The sequence below is a fragment of the Nyctereutes procyonoides genome, unplaced genomic scaffold (assembly GCF_905146905.1).
Source record: "Nyctereutes procyonoides isolate TBG_1078 unplaced genomic scaffold, NYPRO_anot_genome, whole genome shotgun sequence".
Taxonomy (NCBI): domain Eukaryota; kingdom Metazoa; phylum Chordata; class Mammalia; order Carnivora; family Canidae; genus Nyctereutes; species Nyctereutes procyonoides.
This window is the reverse complement of record NW_026575125.1, coordinates 12,974,888-12,995,391: the sequence shown is the minus strand read 5'-3', so window position 1 is coordinate 12,995,391 and position 20,504 is coordinate 12,974,888. Positions and strand designations below refer to the sequence as shown.

General features: G+C 41.3%; 1 protein-coding gene across 1 annotated transcript in view; it reads right to left on the bottom strand.

Annotated features, from left to right (window-relative positions):
* Window positions 1-13,611: 13,611 nt before the first annotated feature.
* The window catches only part of SYAP1 (synapse associated protein 1), a 35,355-nt gene continuing 28,462 nt past the window's right edge, over window positions 13,612-20,504 (bottom strand). The window contains exons 7-9 of the mRNA XM_055338187.1: window positions 20,300-20,358; window positions 19,760-19,907; window positions 13,612-15,395 (exon numbers count right to left, since the gene is read on the bottom strand). Coding sequence (XP_055194162.1) covers window positions 15,268-15,395; window positions 19,760-19,907; window positions 20,300-20,358 — 335 coding nt within the window. The 3' untranslated portion in view covers window positions 13,612-15,267. The remainder of the gene's footprint in view (window positions 15,396-19,759; window positions 19,908-20,299; window positions 20,359-20,504) is intronic.

Below are 20,504 nucleotides of genomic sequence, written 5' to 3'. Positions count from 1 at the left end.
AGCAAGGTTTGGTTACTCCCGAATAAACCTTTCTCCGTGTTTATTCTCTATGATCTCAGTCCCAACCATGTACAAAATTCCTTACCAAAGATTTCCTTCTCACAAGCCTTCTACAACTTTCCCTGTTTACATTCAGATTTTGTTCTAAGGTTTTCCTCTTTAAATAACCAGTCTTGCTTTCCTTGCATACAGAGTTGTTACCTTTATTATTCCCAGCCTTAGATAACCCATAAAACTTAATGAAGCATTTAGACAAAGCTTTAAGGGTTTTTTTCCCTTTTCTGATAAATTTTGCAATGGAGATATCATAAACTTTTACATTTAATGCTGATAATTCTAAAGACCCATCCATTGTAACTAAACCATCAACCTTAAATTAGCTTTAATGCCAAGTATTTTCCAAGATCATGTGAACTTAAAAACCAAACATTTGGGTTAGTTTCAATCTTTCCACCTCACATTTATAATATACATGGACACACAGATAAAAACACAAGATGCAAACAAAATCTTAAAGCACCAATTCCTCAATAGCTCCCTTTTACAAAACAAATCTAATTGCAAGATGATATTAAAATTTATGGATGTGTTAATTAGTCATTTTTCTCCAGGGTGTAACAAATATGATAGCCAAGCAGTGTTGCAAAAAAAGATTGCCCAATTTTGGAGAGTACAGCCCAAAGGGCTGCACACAGGGATCAAACTGTCATTTCCCATTTTCCGATCACACCATTGCCAGTTTTATTCAAAGTCACCGATAGACGTAGCAACAAGCAAATCAAATAAAGCCCAGTGTAGCTCTACAAGGGTTGGTTCCTCCCCAAAAGTTGGGGGGCTTCACCGACTGTACCAAATGACTTCCTCCCCAACCTTTTTTTAAGCATGCAGGAAAAGGAGGCTAAGAGAACCAAAACTCCTGTGGGAAGCCAACCAAATGAGAGGAGAAATCTAAGAGAGCCAAGTCAAAAGGGACAAAGAAATAGGCTCATGTGCTGTCACACACAAAGTACTCGCTAAGAGAAGTCTGTCCAAAACAAACTCCCAAATCATTTCCTTGCTACAAGAGTTAAATTAGGCACTAAAGGTCAGTGGTCCCCAGTCGGAGTGGGGCCCTGGGTACAGTCCCTGCGACAAAGGCCATAGGGCACTGCTTTGACTTATCACCAGACTCCTGTTACCGACTGGGGTCCCGAAGAACCATGGGCAAAGAGCTCCTGGCTGGTTTGCCAAATTTGTAACCAAACCCAAGCTCATCTGCCTGATGCACAACAAAGCCAATCACTGAGATGCTGAGTGCACAGCAAGGAAAGGGCTTCTTCGAGAAGCAGCCAAACGATGAAGGAGATAGGAGCGTTAAGCCTCAAATTCACCTCCGAAGTCCATGGAGGCAAGTCAGGGAAATTTAAAGGCAAAGGAAAAAGGTCTGGGTGAAAATCTGCAGCTGAGCTTATTAGTCTGCAGCTGCAATTAGTCCCATTAACCAAATTTGGTTACCAATTTCAACAAGACATTTACTTCACAGATAAAATTTAATATAAGGACGGGATACCTGGGTGGCTCAGTAGTTGAGGGTGTCTGCCTCTGGCTCAGGGCATGATCCTGCGGTTTTGGGATCAAGTCCCACATCAGGCTCCCCGCAGGGAGCCTGCTTCTCCCTCAGCCTAGATGTCTGCCTTTCTCTCTGTGTCTTCTTGAATAAATAAAATCTTTAAAAAAATTTAATATAAGGAATGATTAGCTAGGGGTGGGGGGGGGGGAAGAATGATCAGCCCATATATTGGAGAGGCAAAAAGGAAACACTTAGGTAGCAAGTGCTGGAAACAGCTATTGCTCCTAGGACTGGAGGCGAAAAGGAGCCGTTGGAATTTTGAGGCTGATTAGCTTGGCGGAGGGGGTCCAGACCTCTGATGAGGGGGCACCGTCAATGCTGGGCTTTCTCAGGGCACCACAAGGTTGATTCTGGGGAAAAGCTGCCCGTGGGAATTAACTGCTACCACTGAAACTAACTATAGAAAAAAATAAAAAATAAATACAAAAAAGAAAGAAAGGAAGAAAGAAAGAAAGAAAGAAAGAAAGAAAGAAAGAAAGAAAGAAAGAGGGATCCCTGGGTGGCGCAGCGGTTTGGCGCCTGCCTTTGGCCCAGGGCGCGATCCTGGAGACCCGGGATCGAATCCCACGTCGGGCTCCCGGTGCATGGAGCCTGCTTCTTCTCCCTCTGCCTGTGTCTCTGCATCTCTCTCTCTCTCTCTCTCTCTCTCTCTGTGACTATCATAAATAAATAAAATTTAAAAAAAAAGAAAGAAAGAAACTAACTATAGGCAGGTGAAGTTTCTGAGGACCAAGCCCAGAAACAAGGCCCCTCTGTCCTCTAGCGGGCCCTCTAGAGCCTCCCAACGGCAGGGCCTAACAGGGAAAGGCTGGCCAAGGAGAACCAAGGCACCTGGGAGGGCAGGTGGGAAGCTCAGAGAGGAAAGCTTCAAGGACCCTCACAGGTTGTTAGTTTCAGGCTGAATGGGGTCCTGGAGTACCCTGAGCTAGAGTTGGGCTATATCATCATTTTGCAACCCCCAGTGAATAAATGAACCAGGCACTGAGTATCAATGGCTCCCACCCACAAAAACCAGCACCATTTTATGTCTCCCAAGCTTATGTCAAAGTGATCAAAACAGAATGGACTCAAGCCTGGGCATCCAACTGCTAGCTTGTAGGAAATTCCCAGGATACAGTCTGTAGTTTGTAATCAGCAACAGTCAAGCTCTTGGGATCAAAGGGCCCGGTTTCTTCTACAGAAAAATTGTAAAGGAAAAAAAGAGGGGATGGATGGGAAACTGCAGGTAAAAACAATTTAAAAGACATTGACACAAATGGGCAGGATTGAACTGTGGTGCCTGGGGATGCAAGTTTGGGTGAACCATAAAGGAAGGACTATAGAAGTTGGGTGATCTTCCAAGAGAGGGAGCAGTGATGGGGGCAGGCATTCAGAGGAGATGCTGGGGGTGGCTGGCAAAGTTCTATTTCTCGACCTGTGTTGTGGCCACCAGGGTGTTTGCCTGAAGATACTTTATTAAGTTGCACGTTTGTTGTTTTTTCCAAAAAGAGGTTAAGAAATATTGCTCTCTACACATCCCCATCTCTCAACTCCCACTACCTAGAGGCCACCATTTTTATATCTTTAAAAAGTCTTTTGGGGTGCTTGGCTGGCTGAGTTGGTAGTGCATGAGACTCTTGATCCCAGGGTTGTGAGTTCAAGCCCTACATTGGGTGTAGAGATTACTTAAATAAATAGATAGATAAATAAATCTGTAAAAAAATAAAAATAAAAAAATCTCTTTTACTTGCCATAGGCTGTTGGTGATTAAAACAGTTTTGTGATGTTCACTTTTGTGTGTGTGTGATTTTCACTTTTAGGTCATGGTAGAGGGACATCTGGGTGGCTCGGCAGTTGGGCACCTGCCTTCGGCATGGGATCGAGTCCCATGTTGGGCTCCTTGCACGGAGCCTGCTTCTCCCTCTGCCTGTGTCTCTGCCTCTCTCTGTGTGTGTTTCTCATGAATAAATAAATAGAATCTTTAAAAAAAAAAAGATGATGGTAAAGACTTCTTGTTGCCCCCTCTGAGATCAGTTCTTTCCGCTTCTTTAGTTATAATCCTCACCCACCCAAATTCTTAGCTGGGAAAATGGACATGGACTTCCTAACCTTTCTAAGCACCCTTAGCCTTCCTCTAGACTTCATTGATGTGAAATAGAAAATATGCATCCAGCTTGGACCACTGTAATTTTGGATTTTCTGTCACATGCCATCAAAATTATTCTTGAATCATGGAAAGATATTATATACGGCCTGCCTCCCACATCACACCACAGGGACAAAAGAAAATCCTAAAAGCTTCCTGAGTAAAAAGGGGTCACATACCAAGATTCAAGAATCAGAATTGCATTGGTTTCTCGACAACACTGCAGGCTAGAAGGCAATACCTTCTAAAGGTAATACCTTTAAAATCTTGAAAGATGGGGCAGCCCGGGTGGCTCAGCGGTTTAGCGCCGCCTTCAGCCCAGGGTGTGATCCTGGAGACCCAGGATTGAGTCCCATGTCGGGCTCCCTGCATGGAGCCTGCTTCTCCCTCTGCCTGTGTCTCTGTGTCTCTCATGAATAAATAAAATCTTGTTAAAAATAATAAATAAAAATAAAATTGTGAAATAAATATTTTTTCTATACTTTTCTATACCTTGGTATAGATCTGGAATGAACTCAAGAGTGGCTATGTGACCTGCTTTGGCTATTGGAATATAGGCAGAATAGACATGTATCACTTCTAAGCAAAAGCTGAAGGAACAATCATCTTTGGTGAGCTATACCCTCTTTCTTTCTGGTTTGAGACTGATGTCCCAGTCGTGGGCTGCTCCATCCCTTGATCCTGGGGAGAAAAAGCGTAGAGCTAGAGCCAACCCATGAGGACACACAACACACCTAAGAACAGTTTGTTGAAAACCAGTGGGATGTTGGGATCATTTGTTACCAAAGCATGACTTTGGGTGACATATAAAGGGGTGGCCAAGAGAAAAGAAACATATGAGATCCAGAAAAAGGGACTCGACAGAGGGAAAAGGAGAAAGGAGGCCCAAAGAGACAGAGAGAGAAAGAAAGAAGAAGAAAAAGAGGCCCTGTTTCAAGAGAGCAAACAGTCCAGATTGGAATAGAACATAGGATTCCTGGAGAAATGTCTCCTGGAGAAATGATCCAAAACTAGATCAAATGACTAAACTACCTGAGGTGTTATATATTGACATATTGAAAGGACACTGTATTGAACATATTTGTAGCAGAGGCTCTGGAAAAGAATTAGGTAATAGGGGTATAGAAAATCAAGCAAATAAAAACATAAGGCAATTGTTAACTCAGAGACAAGAAAAGTTGAACAAAAAAACTATTATTTTCATAGGACACTATATAACTGAGTTGTAAATAATATTCACATGGAAATAATACAAAAGAGATTAACAAAAATAAAACCACTATATTGGGAGGATTATGATGCCAAAGTATGTGTATGTATGCATGGGTGTGTGCGCACATGCACGCACCCACATATATGGTTGTGCTGGAAGTTTCTTTAATTCTTTCACAAGGGCAGCCCGGGTGGCTCAGCAGTTTAGCGCTGCCTTCAGTCCAGGTCGTGATCCTGGAGACCCGGGAAGCTTCCTGCGTGGAGCCTGCTTCTCCCTCTGCCTGTGTCTCTCATGAATAAATAAATAAAATCTTTAAAAAAAATCTTTCATAATTTTCTTCTCTCCATTTTGTTTTCTCTTTCTGGGCTTCCTTTAGCTAGAGGTTGTACATTCTGGAAGATCTTTTGTTTATCTTTTCTCTCCTATCTTTCTACCTCTTATTTTGTTCTAGTTTCTAGAAGATGGTCTCAACTTTGTCTTCTAATACTTGAATGAAATTTTGACCTATGCTATCATATTTTAATTCTCTAGACCTATATCTTGTTCTCCAAATGTTTTTCTATCTATAGCATACTGTAATTTTTCATGGCTGCAATGCTTTCTAATATCTCATTTAAAATATTAGAGTTTTTCTTTAAGTTCATTATAAAGTTTCCCATCAAACTTTCTCCTAATGGTTTCAGCATCACTAGTGATTATTATTAATTTTTTAAGATCTTTTAAAAATTTATTTATTCATGAGAGATTCACAGAGAGAGGCAGAGACACAGGCAGAGGGAGAAACAGACTCCCTGCCAGGAGCCGGATGCAGGACTCGATCCTAGGACCCCAGAATCACGCCCTGGGCTGAAGGTGGTGCTCAACCGCTAAGCCACCCGGGCTGCCCTGGACTTCTTTTATAAAGAACTTTCCTTCATCAATTCTTTGTGTTATGGACTCTTCAAAATTCCATCTATATCCTGAATACAGGAAGCAAAGGCAACGAATAGCCAAGACAATTCCTGAAGAATAAATACTTTGTGTCATCAAGAGAAACCAGGGCTCTTGGAGAGAATGCCTGATTCTAGGTCTGAGTCAGGAAATATAAAAGATGAGTGTGAAACCTCTTGCTGTCCCGTGTGTGTGCCCGCGCATGCTAAATTCAAATTTACTAAATTCGATTTTAGTATTATGTGCTGCTGAAGTGAGCACAGCTACTAAGTTCAGTCAAAAACTCAGGGGCTTTCTTGGAGAAGCTCCTGTTGGACTGGGATAAGACATTTTAAAAATCAATAAAAATCAATAAAGATAAAAACTGCAATGGATAGACACATCAAATATATTCAAAGCCATTAGTTCATAAGGATCCTTCACTGGCCCCTGGTTTAGAGCCTCAGTTATCCAAGTTAAGGTTTCTGAAATTCTTTGATTTTTCCTTCTTGGTCTCAGGGAGGTACCAGCAGCTCCGGCCATCACATCCATGTTCCAGGGAGCAGGAAGGAGGAAAGAATGAGGTTGACTCAGCTTTCCTGGGGGTTCTCCTGAAGACTGACTTACTTCTCACTGGTCATTCTCACTGGCGAGGGACCCTGGGGAATGTAGTTTTATTCCCACAAACTGAGCACAATGCTGACCCTATAAATACCTTATTAACAAAAAGGAGAAAAATGATACTGGATAGGGAGCTAGCTGTGTCAGCCACACTTTTGTATCTTGAATTATATCACATTTCTAATCCCTACTTTTATTTGTGCCTTTTTTACCTTGATCAAATCTTTTACAAAATCATGTTTGCTCCTCTTGAGATTCTTTGTCTTGTATTCCCGCTGCTTATTCTTCGTCCGCCCTATTTTCTTTTCCTTTGCTCATCATGAAATCATTTTATTTTTCTTATTTTGTCTTACCATGTCAAACACAGACATTTCTGAAAACAGACAAAAACAAAGAGCCTCGAAAAAGGCATAACCGGCATGAACATCCCGCAGAAGGATCATTTTGGTGTAAGCATGTTTCTGTGCACATACATGCCCGACGTGCACATATACATGCATTTCTGAGAAAGGAAAATGTAATAATATTACATATATTTTTCGATTTTTGCCTTTTTAGAGTTCATCTCACGTTATGTTTTGAACATCCTTACCTGTCAAATACAGACCTCTGACATTTGCTTAAGCAGTCAACAAAATCCTTTGTCCTAAAGCAATCACCCCCAGAGCCTCCAGGAACAAAACGATGCGACAAAGGGTCCGGGCCGACCAGGGAGGGGGACTGTCCCTGCCAGGCGGGCTTCAGCCCAGCGCGGCAGCTACAGCGTTAATCTCCGGAGCGATGACTCAGCTTTCCTTTGCATTACCATGGTGCACTGCAGGCAATAGATTTTCAAGTTAAAAGCCAAAGGTTTCCTTTAAACCTCTTATTTCAAAGAATGAGACTTTTCCCTACCCACAGGATGGAAGGAGCTGCTGCTGCAGGCTCTCGAGCAGGGCTTACCTTCACCCTTAGTGTCCCAGGAGTGACGGTTCCCTGGCAGTCCTCTCAGGGTGCCACTCTCTTCTATTCCACTTTCTCTTCAGATAGTACAACTCTGTTGACTTTCATTAAATATTTCCGTGGAGAAGAAACAAGCTTGAATATTGATCTTTTCCCAGCCCTGCAGCCCTCTTACATGCAGGGCTAATGCCTCTAATGGTAGATCTTGCAGCTAACTGGTTTTGTGCAGTTGTGATTTCCTATCTTCCTTTTTTTTTTTTTTCCCTAAATTGTGAGAAGGCCTTTATTTTTCTAGCTCGGTAGTATCTAATTTTCGTGGTGGTTGTCTTATTTATTTTTTTTAAGTGGTCATAATTTTCATTTTTTCATCTATATTTCAAGCCTATGTAGGTGAAGTCGTTCTGTTCTTTTGGCTCTTACTTTTTTTTTTTTCTCAAACATTTTGTGAGATTCATAGATTCATTCACAATCCCGTGTGTAGCTGCTATTCATTCGTGTTCTTTGTTTTTCACTATGGTATATATTTCCATTCCATGTTGATGGTCATTGGGGTTGGGTGCAGCCTAAGGCCACTAGACCACTATTACAGACATTTTTGCACCTGTCACACTAGATACATCCTTTTAGCTTTCATTTTCCTAAGCAATGGTAATTTTCTTCATAAGTGGTTATCTCTCTTTTTTTTTAATTTTTATTTATTTATTTATTTATTTATTTATTTATTTATTTATGATAGTTACACACACACACAGAGAGAGAGAGAGAGAGAGAGAGAGAGAGAGAGAGAGAGGCAGAGACACAGGCAGAGGGAGAAGCAGGCTCCATGCACCGGGAGCCCGACGTGGGATTCGATCCCGGGTCTCCAGGATCGCGCCCTGGGCCAAAGGCAGGCGCCAAACCGCTGCGCCACCCAGGGATCCCAATAAGTGGTTATCTCATTTTATGCACCCTGGGAGAGGAATCGCTAGTCAGAGAGAAGCACATATTCAAGGTTTCTTTTTTTTTTTTTGAAGGTTTCATTTAAGTAACGTCAATTTTTGCTTTCTCCGAAGGAGACGGAACCAGTGTACACTATCACCGCAGTGTATCAACAGTCCAATTGTTTGACATACTCACCAAGTTGCTATTTTCAGACTTTTACACTTTTGAGCATCTGGTGGGTGTGAAATCCATCACTTAAAATGTTTGCATAAAAAAAATAAAATGTTTGCATATCATTCCATTGTATGGACGAGCCATCACTTGTTTAAATGAAGATTCTGATATAGAACATGTAGTTTCCAATTTTCAGTTTTTTTTTCTCCCAATTTTCAGTTTTATAATCAAAGCAGTGCTTGTTCAATTCCTCAGGACAGATTTTTTCTTTTTTTTTTTAGAATTTTATTTTTTTAAGAGTTTATTTATTTATTCATGAGAGACACAGAGAGAGTCAGAGACTCAGGCAGAGGGAGAAGCAGGCTCCATGCAGGGAGCCTGATGTGGGACTCGATCCCGGGTCTCCAGGATCACAACCTGGGCCGAAGGCAGGCGCTAAACCGCTGAGCCACCAGGCATCCCCTCAGGATAGATTCTAAGAGTGAAAATGCTGAACTAAATGTTCTGTACATTTAAATTTTTCTTTTCTTTTCTTTTTTAGACTTTATTTATTTTTTAAAATTTTATTTTTTTAATTTTTATTTATTTATGATAGTGAGAGAGAGAGAGAGAGAGAGAGAGAGAGAGAGAGAGAGAGAGGCAGAGACATAGGCAGAGGGAGAAGCAGGCTCCATGTACCGGGAGCCCGACGTGGGATTTGATCCTGGGTCTCCAGGATCGCACCCTGGGCCAAAGGCAGGCACTAAACCGCTGCATCACCCAGGGATCCCAGACTTTATTTATTTATTCATGAGAGACAGAGAGGCAGAGGGAGGAGCAGGCTCCATACAGGGAGCCCGACGCAGGACTCGATCCTGGGGCTCCAGGATCATGCCCTGAGCCGAAGGCAAGCGCTAAACCGCTGAACCACCCAAGGATCCCTGTACATTTAAAATTTTGATGCATATTACCCAACTGCCATTCAGAAAGGTCTTACAATTTTACACTCTCATCTACTGTATTTGCATACCTTTTTTTGCCATAACCTGGTTAAAAATAACTCTTTTTGTTCTTTTTTATTTTATTTATTATTTTATTTTTATTTATCTTTATTTTTTTTAATTTTTATTTATTTATGATAGTCACAGAGAGAGAGAGAGAGAGAGGCAGAGACATAGACAGAGGGAGAAGCAGGCTCCATGCAGGGAGCCCGATATGGGTCTTGATCTCAAGACCCCGGAATCACAACCTGAGCGGAAGGCAGATACTCAACCACTGAGACATCCAGATGCCCCCAAAAATAACTTCAAAAAAAGATCTTCTGTTTATAGTTTTAATTTTAGAAGTCATTTGATGAAGGCTTTAAAAAATTTATTTATTTATTCATGAAAGACAGGCAGAGACACAGGCTCCACGTAGGGAACCCAACATAGGACTTGATCCCGGGTCTCCAGGATCACACCCCGGGCCAAAGGCAGCGCTAAACCGCTGAGCCACCTGGGCTGCCCTGAGGAGCGCTTTCAGAACAGCAGACCCCTGACTCGCCCTTCCCCAGCCCTAATTCCCACTTCCCAGGAGCCATCATTTTAAACCTTTAGCAGTTTCATGTTTGCCTCCATAGCTCATAATACATTTATACCACTCTTTGATGATTTTTTAGTTGTAAATTGTGGGAGAGGCCTCTAGTTGGCCACCCTATCAATTTTCCCTCAGTCTCTCTCTCTCTTTTTTTTTTTTTAAATTTTCCCTCAGTCTTTAGAGGAGGTACACCTTTGGAATTCCTGAGCCTTTTGGGGTTCTGAAACAAAATGTCTTCCTTACCACCTGGCTACTGGATCCAGTCCCTGCATGGAGCCTGCTTCTCTCTCTGCCTCTTTCTCTCTCTCTCTGTGTGTCTCATGAATAAATAAAATTAAAAAAATAAAATCTTAAACAAAAACTCTCAAGCAATTCCATCCTTTCATTTTTCTAAGGAAGCAACTGAGTGCTCCCTAGTTATCTTTTTTTTTTTTTTTAAGGTTTTATTTATCCATTCATGCGGGACAGAGAGAGGCAGAGACACAGGCAGAGGGAGAAGCAGGCTCCATGCAGGGAGCCCAACGTGGGACTCGATCCCGGGGGTCCAGGGTCATGCCCTGGGTGGAAGATGGCGCTAACCCGCTGAGCCACCTGGGCTGCCCTAAGATTTTATTTATTTATTCATGAGAGATACACAGAGAGAAGCACAGACACAGGCAGAGGGAGAAGCAGGCTCCATGCAGGGAGCCTGACGTGGGACTCGATCCCCAGACCCCAGGATCATGCCCTGAGCCGAAGGCAGACGCTCAACTGCTGAGCCATCCAGGTGTCCCTGTATCTGGATTTTTGCACTAAGTCCAGTGTGACAGAGGAGGATATTATGTACTTACTATTTTCATGATTATAATGGGGATACTTTAGTGGTAGTCACCCAAATCTTCTATTATGTTGAATTGATCTATTATCTCTCTTTATTTAAGGTCATAGGTTTGTTATTTTTAAAGTAAGCTCTAGGCCCAACGTGGGGTTTGAACTCATAACCCCAAAATCAAGAGTTTCGTGCTCTACCGACTAAACCAGCTGGGTGATCCTATTAGGCCACAGGCTTAAATTTTCCCCCTCAGCTTTACTGAGAACTGGTTAACCTCGGTGAGTTTTAGCTCTAGCCAGCAGAAAGCATAATCAGTGCTCATCATGGTTATTAGGAGAGAACAAGATAGATCAATATGTACTATCACTACTGGGAGGAGGGGGAAATCCTGCAATAGCTTTAGAGTAAAAGACCTGCTGACTAGATTAGAATGATTTTTTTTATCATGAAGGACAACCCATTGCACTTGTGTAGAAGTCTACAGTGAAAGTTAGATGTGTTCTTAAGACTCAATAACTTCTCAAGGCAGTTTTAATTCTAACAATAGAAGCCTACATACCAGATACTTTGAAAATATTTACAGGTCCTTATTGGAAGAGAATTTTTAGTTATTCAGGAAAAACCATTATAACTTATATTTCATCGCTAAAAATGAGGTTTATTTATTCAGAACAAAATGGAATATAGTTTTTTCATATTGGAAATAAATCAGAATGCACTGAAAAAAATGCTGTTAAAAACCAATCATAAAAAAAAACCAATCATAGTTTAACAACTGAAATCAAACGGTTTCATCTGAACAAATCTCCGAGTGTGAAGACCAGATAAACAATTGATGACTTATGAGAAATATGTAACTGCATGTGATTAAAGCTTCATGGATATGTATTTGTCATCTGTCATGACTCATTAGTTTTCTAAGCACCATCTTTTTTTGGGTATTGTAACATGCATTCTGTGATTTTATTTTCCTATCAACATAGTCTGGAAATAATCATTTATTAAAAAGGCCTATTTTCCTCCCAATAAAATTGATTATATAAATTGGATCAAAATTTCTACCACTTATATTTTTAAAAGCTGAAACATAAATTGGCTAAAATTAAATGCACCTACTTTTACACTTGCCAAAGGTCTTACTTCAAAATGGAGGGAAAATCTCACTATTACCAAAAAAGAACCATATCAAATTATTTAAATGATACAAGTGCATTCATAGTCCTGGTTTTTATACCAAAGTGATCAAGGAGGGAAATAAAATATTACAAGTTGGGTGTGATTGTAAGCTTCTTTTTTCTTTTTTTTGTAAACCTTTAAAATGTCCTAAAAATCCTATTTGTAATAATAATTTGTGAAAAACCATCTTAGTTACCGTAGGGCATCTGAAAGCACTGTAACAAGTATCACTACTGCTTTATCTCCTAAAAGAACAGGTTCTCTAGTTTTGACTTTCCAAAATTACAAATTGAGATTTCCCACTTTGTATAAAAAGTTGCTACTTTTGCATATAAGGAGTTTCTGACATTGTACCTAAGTTGCCTGTAGCAGAGCACATGCTCCTGGCTGCATCAGTGGATTTTACTTGCTTGCCAAACTACTGTAACTGTAAATAAACAATTTTAATTCTTGTGTAATAAGACTCCATATACCTTAAAGACATAGTTTTATTTGGTTCGATGATCTATTACCTTTTCAAGTATTTTTACTTGATTTCATGTGCACGAATTTGCCCAGCCTTCAGGGGACATCAGCCTTCAAGAACCTCAGAGAAAGCTCATGAACATGTGAAACAGTTCTCAGGGACCCTTATCTCTGCGCTCTGTACTGTTGTCATTTTCCTTTGAAATGTATGCCATTAGAGATATCTGATTTAGCAGGACTATTCATGGTCCTCATGCGAGCTTGGTTCCTATTTGGCAATGTGGAAAGGTGAATCGGCAGCAGAAACTGACTGGAACAGCCAAGGAGGCATCTGTAACACCAACTAGAAAGAAAATCATCATCCAAGGATGCTAGTGGAAGGGTAAAAAGTAAAAAGCACCAGCAACCTTGGCCGCCCTGAGGGCATTAGTATGTTAGTCCAAAGTGCATCAAACTGTAAAGCCCATTCTAATCCCTGGGGGTCTCAGTAAAGTGCAGAGTCTGGGCCAGCAGGTCTGTGGCAGGGCCTGAGACTGCATTTCTAGCAAACTCCTAGGGCAGGCCACCACTGGTTTCTGAGCCACACTGAGTAGTGAGGTATAATCCCCACAGTGTGAAGCTTATGTGTTTTTATGCTCAGTGTAGCTTGCTGGCTATCCCCCAGGCACGTAATAATACTTAATTTTCCAACTAACATGGTTACAAATTCTTCCCTTTAAAGGAATACACTTCAGTTACCTGTACCATTTATACGAGCACAACATTTTACTCCATTTGGAATCATAAAAATAGAGTATAACTGTATTTTTATGCAGTATATAAAATCTTATTTTAGCCTTTTATTTTCATGGAGCAATGCACATTTAGGTTGTTTTAAAATGCAGTAAGAATATCATGTAAAGTTGATAGTAACAGCTGTAACATGTCTATTGTCATTTTAGGTTTTTTTTTTTTAACTTTCTTTGAAAGCTTTGCTTTTTGTATTTTTTCAACAATATGAATTTTAGTGCATGTACCAAGAGCCAAGCACTGTCATATTTTGATCTGCTTACATCCAGGACTTTTAGCTACTTAAAGCATTTTATTTATTTTTTATTTTTTAAATATTTTATTTATTCATGAGAGACACACACAGAGAGAGAGGCAGAGACACAGGCAGAGGGAGAAGCAGGCTCTATGCAGGGAGCCTGACATGGGACTCCATCCCAGGTCTCCAGGATCAGGCCCTGGGCTCAAGGCGGCGCTAAACCGCTGAGCCACCCAGGCTGCCATTAAAAACATTTTATATGTTTCTCCCCCCCCCCCCCGAAAACTCTACTTTAAAAAAAATCCAAACTTCTCCCCTTCAATAGGATTATTTTAGAACTTGCCAGTCATCGTTCCTGAACCCAAACTCAGTAATCAGCAACTGTGGCACAAGTGGAAATCCCTTGATAATGGGGTCAGTGGTTTCATAGAATACATGAATTTATTGCTATAACACAAGGGATCCTAGCTGAGACAGCCTGGCCCATTCACAAGTGTGTATACCAAGCTACAAACAAGAGCAAAGCTTAGAGGCACACCCAGTTGCCTTGTTGACTATACCTTTGCCAGACGACCATGGACTAATTTTTATGGGGTCAAGAATATAAATATGTACATTTTTCCTATAAAGGATTTATAATTTTCCTATAAAGGATTTTTTAATTATTATTATTTTTTCCTATAAAGGATTGTCTTAATTCTATTCCCTTTTAGGAAATAAAGTTTCCTTGAAAAATACCAAAGTTTCAAGAAGCAAATGCCTCAGAAGTGTTCTGACATTAAGCCACCTTGTTCTTTTAAAATGCCGTATCCTCTAAATGTGGGTTTGCTGGTGTAGCAGGATACAAGTGGTGAGTTCCAGAAGTTGTACTCAGAGGAACACAATTTTATAAGGACTGACAGGTTTAATTAAGACAAAGCTAAAACATTTATATGTGGTGATGATTTAAACAAAAACAAAGAGACTGTAAGGTGAATGGGCCTGTGAAGGTCATTAATATAAAAAGGACAAAAGGCCCCGCTTTCTACAAAAACTGTGACGGGGAATTTAGGAAAGCAACAATATTAAATGTGGTATAGTTAAACAAACAAACAACAACACAAGAAAGAAAAGGCCCCAGGGGAAAACAAATGTTTTTACACAGTATTTCTCAATGTCAAATTGTATGATGTTTATACCATTAAAATCAACATAATTATTTTACCTTTTGGCATTTTAGATGGAATTTTAGAAAATACCTAGCAAGAAAATAGTCTTGAAAGTGCCTCTTCCTAAGTTCTTTGGTAAATTTGGTCATTTTGTTATCAATCCATTAAGTAAGTACTTTAACAGACATATATCAATGAAAATACAAGAAGTACAAATGTTTAGAAAACCACAATTGAAGAATAAATTATAATTCTGACCTCACAGAAAACAGAACTCTAAAATTTTACTTGCATTTCTGTGGCAAAGATATCCATAGTGACTACACGAATATCTCTAACTAGACTTATATTAAAGAAATATTACATAAAACATCCCTTTTTGATTAGAATAACTGTTCTATATACTTTTTTTTAAAAAGCAAAAAAGGCAAGTTTCAGCTTGAAAAAAGAATAATCTTGAATTTCATAATTATAGCAATCTTTTGTGCCTTCTGATTCAGCAAGTGTCATCAAGAATTTAATATCAACTATAGAATGTTAAGGATTATTGTTTTATTTCAGGAAAAGCACTAATTTTCCTCCTGCAGCATTTCCTCTATTTCCTTATCCCAGTTTTCATCTCGTTTCTCTGATTCTGTCACCACTTCATATTCCTGAAGTTCCTGTTGCAGTTCTTTTTCCCAATCTGCGGAATCTTCTGAAAGAAACAAATGAGAAGGAAAAGATTCTCTTTGAATTCACAATGCTTGTTTTTAAGAACTTGGTCAAGTACAGTTCCCTGTGGAAGTCCGAGCCATGTTAATTTTTAATGTCTCCAGCTTCCTCACTGTGTGTACTCAGAAAACCTGAGAAATTTTAACAGTAACCAAAGGGAAATACGATTAGAAAGATAAATCAGTTAAGTGCCAGACATTCAGGTGTTGTTTTGCTTTATTAAAACCTCTGCTTTTGGGCTGCCCTGGTGGCTCAGCAGTTTAGTGCCGCCTTCAGCCAAGGGCCTGATCCTGGGGACCCAGGATCGAGTCCCATGTCGGGCTCCCTGCATGGAGCCTGCTTCTCCCTCTGCCTGTGTCTCTGCCTCTCTCTCTCTCTCTCATGAGTAAATAAATAAAATCTTTAAAAAACAAAAACCTCTGCTTTTTTGTATATTTAAATGGATAGTTAATAATATTTGGTTGCAAATTAATTTTTACCACTATCAATGATGACAATGGTAGAAAAAACAGCTAAGGTTTCTTTTTTTTTTTTAAGATTTTATTTATTTATTCATGAGAGACACACACAGAGAGAGGCAAAGACACAGGCCGAGGGAGAAGCAGGCTTCATGCAGAGAGCCTGATGGGGGACTCGATCCCAGGACTCCAGGATCACACCTTGGGCTGAAGGCAGGTGCTAAACCGCTGACCACCCGGGCTGCCCAACAGCTAAGGTTTCTTGAGCACTCACTAGCTCGGCCCTGTGCTAACTGCTTTCAACATATTACTTTTTTTTTTCATCCTTAGAACGAACAATCCAGGCACTAGATACACTGCTGTACATTTTACAGGTTGCAAAACAGAGGCTTAGAAAGGTTAAGTGACTTGCCCAACAACACACAGTTTGATAGCAACAGATGGAACCAGATTTGCAGGCTTCACAATCTGTGCATCACCATTTTAGCAGTAGTCTCCCTAGATTGGCAACAGGATACCAGACCGTGAAGTCAGGTCTCTTGCTGAAGCCTGGCCCCTCACACTGGGTCACAGTCTTAGTCTAGTCTTAGAGGTCACATCTAAGCTCTCATGTTCCTCCTCTGTGTTGAGATTCAGAACTGCACCTTTCTGCTTAGACACTCAATATATGTGTGTGTGTATATGTGTACATGTATGTATATATGTAGGCGATAAGACATCTGCTATGTGGTGTTTTATTTTATTTTATTTTTTTAAAAAGATTTATTTATTTATTTATTTATTTATTTATTTATTTATTTATTTATTTATTTATGATAGGCATAGAGAGAGAGAGAGAGGCAGAGACACAGGAGGAGGGAGAAGCAGGCTCCATGCCGGGAGCCCGATGCGGGACTCGATCCCGGGACCCCAGGATCGCGCCCTGGGCCAAAGGCAGGTGCTAAACCGCTGAGCCACCCAGGGATCCCTGCTATGTGGTGTTTTAAAATAGAAAACAAACCAGCTATTTAAAAAGTAAAGTTAGGGGCGCCTCGGTGGCTCAGTGGGTTATGCATCTGCCTTAAGCTCAGGTCATGATCTTGGTGTCATAGGGCTTCCTGCTCAGCAGGGAGTCTGCTGCTCACTCTCCCTCTGCCACTCTCCCCCACTCTTGTTCTCACTCCCTTGCTCTGTGCTTTCTCTCTCTCTCTCTCTCTCTCTCTCTCTCTCTCAAATAAATAAATAAATCTTAAAAAATAATAATAAAAAGTAAAGCTAAAATTCATTTTCATCTTTTTTTTTTTTAAGATTTTAAGTAATCACCCAGTGTGGGGCTCAAACTCACAACCCCGAAACCAAGAGTCGCCTGCTCCACTGACTGAGCCAGTCAGGCACCTCGCTTTTCTTCTTTTAAAAACAAACCTTAGGGCAGCCAGGGTGGCTCAGCGGTTTAGCGTCGCCTTCAGCCCAGGGCGTGATCCTGGAGACCCGGGATCGAGTCCCGCATCGGGCTCCCTGCGTGGAGCCTGCTTCTCTCTCTGCCTGTGTCTCTGTCTCTCTCTCTGTGTTTCTCATGAATGAATGAATGAATGAATGAATGAATAAATAATAAATAAATAAATAAATAAATAAATAAAATCTTAAAACAAACAGACAAACCTTAAACCTTGAAAACCAAGTGTTTTAATTTTTTTTGGCAGCGGTGACTCAAGGGAAAGGACACAGTGTGTTGCATGGCCAACCACCAATGTCATAGATATTTATTAGGGGCTTACTGGGTGCCAAACTCCATGTCAGGTACTGTGCGGTGACAAATCCAAGGTGTAACTGCCCTTGAGGTACTTAAAATTTAGCTGGAGGGCCAAGACAATGAATATATAAAAGAATATTACGTGTTCTGAATTATAACTTGGGCAGGAATTCAATAAAAGAATAGCTTGCCTGGAGCAGCCAGCCAGCACCTTATGAATCCTGCCTCAGGGCAACTTCCAGTTTCCTGTGGGGCCTGTGCTACTAGCCATCACTGGCAAAAAGGGAACCCACGCACAGTCCACTCTAGCTATCGCCTAGAACACATGGGGCTCTTGCCCACTGTCCTTCTGTGGTGGCTGGCAGCCATCTCTATCAGAAACAGGTAAGGGTAGAAGGAATCTGAGGCACCTAGCAAGCCCAAGTTTTCACTTCTCCTCTGGCCTCTCTTTCCCCCAGAAGCTCTTCCTTCCTCTTTTCCCAATTCTCTCCAGAGTCCCTCCGCAGTGTGCAAACAGGGTTCTGGTTCACCTCTGGGAGGCTAATTTTCTCATGGGAGCTCTCTGTACAACTAGGGGAAAGCCAGATTCCTGAGTGCATTGTCAGTCTCAGAAGGCTTCATGAAACACTCTTCATATGATGATGATTAACTCGACCCTTTGCTTTTCATCCAGTAGAAAGCCAGTCATTTGTCCTGATGTGCCAAAGAAAGCAGCCCTCCCTCCTTCTGCTTGTTCTTTGTCTCTAAATTATTATTATTAAAGATTTTATTTATTTATTCATGAGAGACAGAGACATAGGCAGAGGGAGAAGCAGGCTCCCTGCGGGGAGCCTGATGTGGGACTCGATCCCAGGACACAGGATCATGACCCAAGCCGAAGGCAGACTCCCAAACTCTGTGCCACCCAGGTGCCCTAAATCATCATCATTATTATTAATTAAGATTTTATTTATTCATTCATGAGAGATACACACACACACACACACACAGAGAGAGAGAGAGAGAGAGGCAAAGACATAGGCAGAGGGAGAAGTAGGCTCCATGCAGGGAGCCTGATGTGGGACTCGATCCTGGGTCTCCAGGATCAAGCCCTGGGCTGTAGGCGGTGCTAAACCGCTGAGCCACCGGGGCTGCCCCTATTATTATTATTTTAAAGGCAGCCTGCTCCTTCCCAGAAGCAATACTCTTGTGGCACATAGCAGCAGGGAAAAGAATCTTCTACATAGGGATCCCTGGGTGGCGCAGCGGTTTAGCGCCTGCCTTTGGCCCAGGGCGCGATCCTGGAGACCCGGGATCGAATCCCACGTCAGGCTCCCGGTGCATGGAGCCTGCTTCTCCCTCTGCCTGTGTCTCTGCCTCTCTCTCTCTATCTGTGTGATTGTCATAAATAAATAAAAATAAATAAATAAAAAATATTAAAAAGAATCTTCTACATAACAGTATAAACCCAAGAGGCGCAAGGGTGGCTCAGTCAGTAAAGCATTTGCTTTCAATTCAGGTCATGATCTCAGGGTCCTGGGATCAAGACCCATTTGGGCTCCCTGCTCAGTGGGGTGTCTGCTTCTCTCTCTGTCCCTCTCCCTGCTCATGTGCACATGCTCTCTGTCTCAAATAATAAAACCTTAAAAAAAAAAAAGTAGAAGCCCAAGTAGAAGGCTGGAGGGCAGTGTCTTTTTTTTTTTTTAAAGATTTTATTTATTTATTCATGAGAGACACACGCACAGAGAGGCAGAGACACAGGCAGAAGGAGAAGCAGGCTCCATGCACCGGAAGCCCGACGTGGGACTCGATCCCGGGTCTCTAGGATCGTGCCCTGGGCCAAAGGTAGGCGCCAAACTGCTGCGCCACCCAGGGATCCCGAGGGCAGTGTCTCTAAGTGAAAGGGTATGCACTCTTTGTTGCCTGTTGCTAACCACATGTTCAAAGAGCTGAGGTGCCTTGGATCAATCACTTATCCTCTCTGGGCTCAGTTTCTCCTCTCTATATTCCTGGCCATGCTTAAGGCAGAGGGATGTGAGGTCTGGTCACGTGTGCAAGAATCCACCTTCTAATGGCGAACACAATAAATTACAATATGTTTGTATATCTGCTTCAGAATGACATTTTCTCCAGTCAACTTCGGAATCAGAAAAGAGCACAGCTATTTTGTTTGTCTGGTACCTTCTAGGATGGCTGTCTCCTCCTCCTTTTTGTCAAGAACCAGTTGCTCCATTTCCTTCCTCAGATCCTCCTGATTTAAGTTACAGGCATCAAAGGCATCACTGACAAACTCAGAAACCCCTGGGCTGGTAGAAATCTCCTCTTCATCCTGAAATACAACAAAGGAGCTGTGGGAATGGTTTTCTTAAATGGCATTTAGCTTAGTGTCCCTTTCATCGCCTTCCTCCACTAGTCAGACGCTCACTGCTCTCCAGTCATCTCACCTGTACTGGTTGCTTCGGAGCCAGATGAGCTACTGCCTGAATCTACTAGGCTCTCTCACAGTTTGGGTCACCCCAGTCATTCAGTCCAATTCCTGATGCCAGGGAATTGCCTCAAGTCTCAGCTACAGGTCCTTAACTAGATAAGTGCTGGGCCCCTCTTCTTCAAAGCATACAAGACCCGTATTCATAAGCAGTTTCAAATGGGATCTGAGATAGTTAACATGAGTTACTTCATTTCCAGACATCAACCACTAGGTACAACGTAAAACTGTATTACCTCTTGAGTTTTAAGCTGAGATTTGATTACGACAGGTGGCGTTTTGGGCCGTACTGCCTCTAAGAAGTGAGAATAAAAGAGATAAAAATTGCTTGATTCAATTCTGAATACATATTATAGTAACAACTAAAATATCCACAAGTATAATGATACTAAATAATTTTCAGAAATGAGCTTTTATATTATGCTTTCAAGAAATAGCTAG